At 38.8% G+C, this 10,119-nt stretch overlaps 1 protein-coding gene across 1 annotated transcript; it reads right to left on the bottom strand.

Moving 5' to 3' along the window:
- Positions 1-940: 940 nt before the first annotated feature.
- LOC124181186 lies at positions 941-10,119 on the bottom strand. The gene is made up of 3 exons (XM_046567503.1): positions 9,967-10,119; positions 4,962-5,145; positions 941-1,180 (listed from the first exon to the last, which is right to left on the bottom strand). The coding sequence occupies exons 1-3, from the start codon at positions 10,073-10,075 to the stop codon at positions 1,027-1,029; spliced, it is 447 nt and encodes a 148-aa protein (XP_046423459.1). The 5' UTR covers positions 10,076-10,119; the 3' UTR covers positions 941-1,026.

Here is a 10,119-nt window from a genome sequence, read left to right on the forward strand (position 1 = left end):
AGCACGGTACATTATATCGCGTATTATATCTATGTGATGGGTTTCATAGTCGCAAAATATGACTTTCATAATTTTATGATCCACTAAGGTTTCTGGTGTATAAATTTACGTGGGGCCACTTGATATAATATTGATAACACGATTTGTCATAATAGTTTCATGCCCAGTAATGCTCTTATAATAAAACAATGAAAACTGAAAAAGCAGTTAAGTCGATAACTCACTGTACCTCAAGTCAAGGCTCAAAGATTATGTTAATGAAAGTGCTGGGACTATTATTTGAATACTGCGACAGTTATTCAAATAGTTGCTGGAAAAATGAGAACATATTTACACGAATGCGTACGAATCCAAGTTACAAATAAGTATAGGAACATATAAATAGAGTTAAAAGTATGCAGTAAAATATAAAAACGAGAGACAATCTCGAGAAAGCTTGATCAACCAAGAAAATTGAAAATACTTTTCGACAGTGTAGAGTAAAGTAGAGAAAGATTCCACATTTCGTGTATTTCCGTTGCGTGCAAATATACACCGATCTGTAATTATGATTTTCGTTTTTTATCCAATTATGGCAGCAGACAAATATCAATACTGCAATCGAAGTTACGTAAAAAAGTGAATAATCCCCAAGTGCAAAGTGTATTCACCAATGAGCTTGTATTTTTATATTCGTATTCGCAAAATTATAAGATTTTTCCAATAACTGTGGCATCGCTTCCTACTTTACTTTAATCGTCCGCATGAAATTTACAGAATAGAATGAAACATAAAACTCTCGACAAGACGGCAAAAATGTAGAAAAAATGTACCTCTATAGTTTAGGAGATTTTAACGATCACATAACAATAACTAAATTAATGATCATGAGCTAACGGTTATACTGCACGACGCGACGTGCAAAAAATCACCGCATGCGTAACAAAAGTAAGAAGTCCAATTTACGGTATAATATAGTAATATAGTTTATTATAAATACAATATGTACAAAAGAGGACGAATTGTAAGTCCACTTTATATAGTCTGCTAGACGACAACAATCGACGATAACTTTGCTGATTTTAATTGCGCTTCCGGAGCTGGTTGGATGCATCGTAATCTCGGACAACAGCTTGGGTAAACCAGATCCTCGTGCCCAGGAATTATCTCGCATCCATCAATCTCCTTGAGCGGCGTACACCTTGTACATGCAACAAAGAGGAAATCAGGATGAGTTTACATAGTGCACAAACGGGCATGAATACTTTATAATGTGGGTATAACATGGCCTGCGAATTGTCGATTGATTCCTTATTTCCTGCAGGCGTATTTTCATTGAAGGAAATTTTTTTAGCCCTTATTCGGCGAGCAAGGTAAGTCCAAAAATATCAAAAACGGTTAAAAAAATTTCATCAATTAAGCATTTTGAATATTCGAATTATAACACATTCTCTCGAATTGTTGACACCTGAGATTGACGTTCTTCGAATTTTACCAGATTCAAATCACACAGTAGGTATTGTGTTTCATTCGCATTGACTATATCGTTGGCCAAAATATAATATAAAATTGTTGGAGATTTTTTTAAATAGTAAACCGATGGTGCTAATTCATCCTTGAACGATTCGCTTTAGTTACATTATATAGGTATGTGGGATAGTGCAATGCGCTTTTACGCGATAAAAGTGATGAAAAAAAAGTGTGTGATAGATTTTAAACTTCAACCGTTTCACTGCTTATACCGCAGTATGTGTGGTAAGTTTCGCCGTAAAGTACTGATAAGGGACACATTTTTCTACTGATCTAGTATAATGTCTTGATGAAATTTCATTCCGAAATTTTATCACACCTACATATGTTTACGATTCAATTGTAAACTTTCTAGAAGTTTATCGACAGGGACATATTGTTTTTTTTCAGATCTTTTTATTTTATGCAAAACGGCGCACGCACAGAACGAGTTCTAAACAATTGGTTTCGATATTTCCAAATTTCGATTTTAGATCGTGGATTGAAGTAAATACATATACCCACTGATCGATCGTCATTTACGTAATCAATAGTATTATTCGCACTCGAGGTGGTTGCGGGATCAAATGACCAAAAAGAAAACACGACTACGATGCGCGATGCTACTTAATTATATTGTTGAACAATAAGTAAATAAACCGTATCTCCCCGCTTGTTATATGTATACCGGGCCTCAACGTGGAAACAGGCCACTTGAGCGCCTAAAGATAGGCAACCAAGCGTTACAATTAGTTTTTTGAGATGGCAAATTGTAACTCGGGTTGCCTATCTGTAGGCGCCGAGGTGGCTCGTTTCCACATTTAGGCTCAGTATACAATATTGAACAGTGTTCAATACAAGATATTATGACTTGCAAGTTCTCAAACCGACGTTCCTGAGGGTCAAGATTTCCCCAAGTGCCACTTACGTCCCAAGAAATACTACGAATAAGGTGCAATTATGTATGCCACTTTTCAAACCTGCCCATAGGTATACAAAGTACGCACAACGTAGGTACTCACAGACAACATTCACTTGCAGTCGGTCGTTCGCAGATCAACCTATATTTAATATAACTTTTACATTCGGATCGAGTCGTATGATTCTGGCGAGCGTGGCTTTCGTTTGGCATAATTTTACTCCATCAAAAATAATATAACATGCAGTCGACATAATAATATCCGTCGAGAAATTAGCAGCCTACTTTTCTGTTCGCTATTAATTTTTGAAAGGCCACCAAGAATTAGCTTTACGCTCTATTAAGCCGCTAGTTTTAAAATTAATTCTACGACGACATGCACCACTGAAAATATTATACGATATATGCAAATTTCATTATGGTTACTACATATCCCTACGGTTTGAATTCAAGCCCGCGATTATTCAAATCTACTGATAATGGTCTGAAAAGGAAGAATTACTATTGTTTTTTTTTAGGTAGCTGCTAATTTGAAATATAATAAACAGCTTTATCGTTTAACACGAGTTTCGAAAGTTACGCACGCAAGGTGGAAACCTGAAGTTATTTGAAATGTACATATATATTCCCTATACCTAGGCCTGATCATCAGCAAAGACGCGAGTCGTTTTCGTTTACGGTCAACCTGCAGGCCGCGATATCAGTTCATATGCTACGATGATCGTGATTTTGTTTATGCAGGAAAAACAAGTTACGAAGTCTTGAGAAATGGCCCGAGGCTGGACTGCCCCACTCATGGAAAATCATGCAAACAGCTTGTAGGCTGTCAGGTGTACCCACAACAGTAATACAAATGCGCGTGGAACCGAAGTCAAAGTGCTTGAGCGAGTGGGCACAGACAGACTAAAGGTATAAGACAGTCGAGCTGTATTGCTAGTTACGAGACTTTCAGATACCCCGCGGCGACGACGAATCGATGCCAGGTTCAACTCATAAATATTATTAAGGTGATGTATTGTTTCCTATATGCAGCTTCAAAACACTGCGCACGCATAATTACTTTATACTATTATACCTGCGAAGATCATCACGCCTCCGCCATACTCATCCCAATGAATATTATAATAACAGACGACCCGCACCGATCATGTAATGAATAGCTGCAGCGCTGTTGCTGATCATTTATCACACATCTCATATGCTGCACTCCAGCTTATAGGTATACTTTATCTGTATTATACCGCACTCCATTTAACCACGCTTCGTGTTATGGTACTGGTCTGTACACAGACAAAACGTATCGTACGAAGACGCAGAGGATGCGGGGATCCAGAAGGTCTCAAGGTGATCCTGATGCGATGATCGCATTCACGCATTCGTCTCGCGAAATCCAACACTTGATCCTTTTCTAGCTTCAAACAAAGTTGAGCTATTACTCATGCAAGGTATGTACACTCGTCAGGTATGACCTTAGAGCATCTTACTGTATATACTCTAAGGGTATGACTTTCTAGTATCTGGATCGACTTTCGAGATTGATTCCTTTCATTAATTGACATTTTCAAATTTCGATGCAACGGTGCGGCATGCAGATAAGGTAGACGGCTTTTTTCCCCTGCGTGATCTGATGTTTCATCATTGAAGTGAAACCGTGATTTTGCGTTCGCAGCTTGTACTCGATTTGCACGATCCTGGATCTCGTCCACCTTGCCCTAAATTTAACGTAGGGTAAATCCGCCTGCATTTATCCAATTCAGGATACATTTTACCAATCGTCATTTGTTCATCTCTCACGATTGGCTTAATTAATTTCTCACTCTTTCCCCAACTCTCTCCAATCATTTACCACGAAACAAATGTCAATCGGTGAAATGTACCCTGAATTGCATAAATGCAGGCTAATTTACCGTTATATGTTAAATTGCCTACGGAACATCTCGAAATCAAGCGGAATTAATGGACGAGTGTGTCTTGTATTTACCATACAGTGCGATAACAATTCATGGATCCGCTATCCGTATGTACAATAATGATAGTCTGACATTTATATCAGAGACATTTTTTTCTCAACATATTTACAAACACATTGAGTGATCAAAGAAATTGCGTAGAAGCGTGACGGACCTTGAGCCCTATATAACATGTATAACGATTGTGCTGAATTCGACGCAAGGTCTAGAAGGAACTAGAATATTGGTAAGAAAAAAGCAAATTGCTATACACGTTCTGCACCTATAATAGAACCGGAAAAGTAATTATTATCAACCAGACATGACAACCCTCAATAATCTGTTTTGTCAGCTCTCGATGGACGGTAAGACTATCCGGTTTAATGTCCGATCGTACTACTCCAATCGCATTTCACTATACCCGTATACAAACGCCACCAATCGTACGATTCACATATGAGTTCGATACTATTAAGTATACATGCGAGAGAAATGCTCCAAGACCATTTTAGTGTTTTATAATTTGGGCGAAAGTCAATTTTTAAGTCAAATATCAGCGTATGATAAACGGAAAGAAAAAATAGCATGAAAATCATATCGCTCACCTTTCAACCTTGACGAAAAGTTCGGACCTTGCGTCGTTCCCGGTCGAGTGTCCGGACGCCCTGATGCAGGTTTTACTGACACAGTGTTCTCCGGGTGTGCGTCCGGCACCTCCAGCCAACGTCATAGTGACGCCCGGCGTCAGCACGGCTCCAGAATCGGCGTCATAACAGCTCCCTGGATACTCTGCGAGCAGTCAATGATGCTTCAGTCTTGGGGGAGGGAGGTGATCACTGTACACCTATGGATGATGAAGAGGTGGTTGTACGATGCGGTTGGGTGCGATTGCTAATAGAGATGCAGAGCGTTGTTTAATTCTATGATTTTAATGCTGCTGACATCGTGACGAGCGTATAATCATATCGTCCGTATGATAAATTGACATAATCGGCTGTAAACGCATGCGAAACGATGCCCAGGCGTTCAGGTATTGTACAACAGGCAATGCGGAGTAATGAATATACATACATCAAAAGAAACGACTGCTCAACACGTGAAATGATACGAAGGCTGAATTTCAAATCAAAAATCGAAATGATTTGCTCGATGATCATGTTTATGTCTGTAATATCGTCTCTCTATTTTGTATTTCAGAGGCTCATCCCTCTTCAGAGACGTGTGTAAGTATATACGTATTACAATGCCAAGAAGGCGAGCGTCGTATTGCTTCAAGGATTTCCGTCGCATGGATCTTTTGTCTAATCGTCTTGTCACATACTGCTTGGCGTTGACGTATTTTATGAAGCGGGTAATTATCGGCTGGATTGTAATTGTTCTTGGTTTATGATTGACAGTTGAAAATTCTACACATTTTCGAATTACATAATCAAATGACAATGCCTGATCGCGAAAATAAGCTAAGGCAACCTTAAAACGTCACAGATCGCTAATCGTAATCATTTACGCGATTAGTGTGGGCAACGGGTGAATAATTGGCAATAAAATATCGAGATAAGAAAGAAATCACCGTATTTCGCATAATGATACGTATCTACGTATGTATGTAGGTATTTACATATGTCCGTATGTGCGACACGTATATACACTAATGTGGATAAGTGACTGCAATCGTTGCGGCAAGGTCCTGCATCGGTGTAACTGATGGGATCCTATAAATCTCTGCAGATAAAAGTGAAGTTAAGTGTGCCACAAAGACTGGATTGCCATGGCTGGTAAAGGCAATGTGGGAAAGGTATGCGTCGCGTCGACGCGACTCGGTTTGCTATAGAGACAGAAGGCCCCATGGAACATTCCTGATTTGAACTGTTATGCAAGAGAGGAACGTATTCTGCGGGAGCTGTAAAAAGGCATTGGAATTTCTTCACGATCTTTTCGGCCATCGAACCACAGCTGGCCTAGCCATAGAATTGCAAATATATACATATTTCACGAAGGCTTGTATGAAGCGACTTATTATGCATAAAGGTGTTGCGTCTTACGTTTATGGATTGTGTAATACGTCGAAGAAAACGAAGAGAAGAAAAAACTAATAGTAAAAAAAAATAGAAAAAGAAAGAAAATCAAGGTGGCTAACGATTTCGCATAAAGTATAATTACACTGCGAACCATAACAAGTCCGTACTTTGCATTCCGCATAAGTAGGGACGTGCTACTATTACAGTAGGTGATGATATAAAGTTTTCACTATTCTTGAGACACGTACTTTGCACCGATCGCAACGTGCTTTTTAGTCATTCCGCGCATTGAGTCTCGATTATTCGCAATTACATCTCAATTCAAATGCATGAATCAAGGACGATTGAAAAGCTTTTCCCAGAGTGTGCCGTGTTCGTTGTTAATCAAATATCACAGTTACGACAGGTCAAACGCGAATTTAGAATTTCTATCACCTACCTTTGCGAACAAATCGTAGAACACCGTTTTAAAAAACCTGTCTAACGGTTGTCCGATACCTTCGAACATCGATAAACGAGCTTTTAAAATCATTGGTAATCATTTTCATAATGTTATAGAGAAAGTACCTTATACTCGGTGTAGTTTACACAAGCATAAGGAGCTCAAGTTTCGGACCAGCCATTATAAATATTATATTTTTCATAATTCACCGTGCTTGAGGCATAGAAAACTACACGAGTGGACCGAATTGTTTGTGTAACGAAAAACACGGCACGGTGTGTGGCAATTGCTCAGTCTGTTAATCCCGAAGGCAAAACCTCTTACCATGGTGTCGGAGTATCGACGACGTGAGAAATCACGTAATTCATTACGCATTTTGCAAAAGAGGATGACTTTTGTATCGAAAGAATACGGCGCCGATGCTTCTTTCTGCTCCCAGTTACGCACATTCTATTGAAACAGGTTTACTTGAACTGAGAAAATATAATATACCCTTCCAAAAACAACGAGTCATTTGAATAAATTATGTTCTCAGTTTTAACATTTTCACAAAACAGCGTCTACGTCAAAGTTGAATAACATTCACCTCGCCAATAAATATTAATCCTTAGGCATTCGCACGTATACATGCATTTATACATGTGCTTCAGCTACACTTGCGATCAACAAAAATATAACGTTGACCATGAGTTTGGTAAATCCCTATCTTTCATTCTGTACGAATGCTGTGAATACTAACCATTGCGAGGTGAATAGACGTTAGATTTCCTTGCTTTCATGGCTCTTAACGACTCGTGAGATTTAAACGACTCGCGAATAATTTATGTTTTACGTCTATCTTTAAAATGCCCGATCTCCTTTATTTCTCTGCATACATAAATTCTTGAATCACGGTATGTATATACAATCTGCTGATTTTATATGTCCTTAAAAGTATCCTTCAAACTGCTCTTAAGTCAGCTGTAGGAATATCAATGAAAACGTATAATTAATCGTTTCATTATTTCACGAGCCAGTAAAATTACTTATCGCCTTCGGTACTTTTACTTTCTCCCAGAAGAGTTATCGTTATTTTCATCAGTTAAAACGCGGCAAAAAGTTTTCCTCGTCAACATTAAAGCCGAAAACTCGAGCGGCCCTGAATACATTTATCTTGCAGATGCACGATAGCTTCTTTAGTATATAAGTATACGCCACTAACGTTTAATATCTAATATAGTATCCGTTACAGTACACATAATCTTATAAACTCGATTGCGAAATGAAATTCCTGAGCAAAACACGATCCGAAATTAATTCGAGCTTGGAGTAACTGTATTTCAATTCACACTTTCGATACTCTACATCTGCATACAAATAAATGTACTTTCCATTTTTTCAAACTGGAGCTGAACAGGATTAGATTAGCTACTGGCTCCTTTCATGCGTAACAATCCGTATAATTGCTAATTCACAGCGTGTAGAGGAAGTGAAATATACATACCTATACATATAACAGGTACTCAAAGAATTATCCGCCCTCTGCATATGCATGGTTCAAGGCAATTAATAATGGACGGCTGTTTTATCATTATTATCCCACGAACGAGATCAAGTTCGATTAGTTAACCCCACGAACATCGGTAAGGTAAAAAAATTCCCAACACGATATGAAAAAAGTGACTAACTTACGTTGCTCCGAAACCAAGCCGCGTTAAGCTAATGCTTTCTGAGTGACGTCACTACGCCTGAAAATTATCCTCTGGTTTCAGCGGCTAAGGATGCAAGTGTCTCTGGGTATTATTGAATATCAAATATGGGATGTCTTATTGGGTTACGACCGGTTATTGCGTCCGTTCAGCGAGATTGTACACGGTGATATCCGACTTATCTACGAGGTCATAGTCGCAGCTTGGATATTCAATATACCGATCCAGATATCGCGTGGTGCTGTACCCGTGACGGATTGGGGGGCTTGCCGCATCTGCACCATTCAAGATGCTTGTTCAGTGTGAATGCCAAGCTCAAGTCTCGACGCGGAGTATCGCGTATCACTAGAAAGGTGTTTGTTGTTTTTTCTCTATTTTATTTTAGTTTTTTTTTTTATTTTTACTGTTTTCTTTTTGTCGTTTTTTTCACTCTACAATCCGGGAACTCGTGTGTACACAGGTACCTTAGTCTTTTTACAAACCGCCAATTATGATCGGACACCATACCAACGTACTACACTTTGCTACACGTATACGCGACTTTTACGAACAACGCGCGCGCCTTTCATTCACTCTGTTCAATCCTTTCATGAACCTGGTGTTATATGTTGTGTAGAAGCGATTGGCGATTTCACGACTGTCTATCAACGGTCTGATGAAATCGTTTTGTACAAATTATGGGCCTTTATATCGTCGAACCAGTTTTCGGTTTTTCGGTGAATAAATGAAAAACAAAGGAGGAATAACAAAAATGGAAATCTCACGCTCTTTGAGTACCTACGTTTATAGTCGTTGTTTCTACCGTACCTGTGCAAGTACTTGAAGGCCGATTTCATCCGGTTATTGGCAGAAAGCCATGCGACTTACTACGAGTATACATATAACCCGGCGAGTGCATGTTACAATAAGAAATAAAGTGCATTAAAATTTACGGTGAGTTATGCACATGACGCATTCATTGGCGCAATTCAAATTGTAAACATGTGCCGATATATATATTATATATATATATAATTATACACATAAATGTACAATCGGTGAGGATGAAAAGGTTGCCACTTACTGTGATATTTCAATCAATTTCAAATAATTTTTCGCTGCGTTAACACAATTAGATGATGCGAATGAGAGATTCGACAACAACACAGCTACCAGATAATTAGTTATTTGCGATAAACTGATCAAGCCGTTTGGCCCAATAATTTCTTCCACGCAAACAAATTTCAATATCGTACAGTGAAACTTTTACTCAGAAAATTCCAAATATAGGACTTGTGAGTACCATGAAACAAGTTGGCAATAAAACAGTGCTTCCTCTCAATTTGTACCGCACACGGATTATACAGTTGTGAAGATGATTACAGACGAGATTTTGTAAGCTCAACTTGCAGGATATTTAATCCGCGAATTGATCGGGTATGAATTTTTTTTATCTTGAAATGCTTATCGCTACAATACCTACCAGGGTGTATGTCGGATTTGTAGGTGTTGATCCAAGAACGAACGGGCGAAATACACATGGCGGCCAAAGTGAGGGCGCAGAGTGACGCCGGGGACCTTCTTCGCAGCATCGTGGTCTAAAATCAACTGAAAGCAACGAACCTGCAACTTAACA

The sequence above is a fragment of the Neodiprion fabricii genome, chromosome 4, assembly GCF_021155785.1.
Source record: "Neodiprion fabricii isolate iyNeoFabr1 chromosome 4, iyNeoFabr1.1, whole genome shotgun sequence".
Lineage (NCBI taxonomy): Eukaryota > Metazoa > Arthropoda > Insecta > Hymenoptera > Diprionidae > Neodiprion > Neodiprion fabricii.

What these genes read in the sequence shown, in the direction of transcription:
- LOC124181186 (XM_046567503.1), bottom strand. Translation starts at nt 10,075, where the DNA reads ATGCTGCGAAGAAGGTCCCCGGCGTCACTCTGCGCCCTCACTTTGGCC. An exon ending in CAAATCCGACATACACCCTG is followed by an intron (nt 5,146 to 9,966) that starts GTAGGTATTGTA and finishes GACTGCTCGCAG; the next exon opens with AGTATCCAGGGAGCTGTTAT. An exon ending in CTTTTCGTCAAGGTTGAAAG is followed by an intron (nt 1,181 to 4,961) that starts GTGAGCGATATG and finishes TGCATGTACAAG; the next exon opens with GTGTACGCCGCTCAAGGAGA.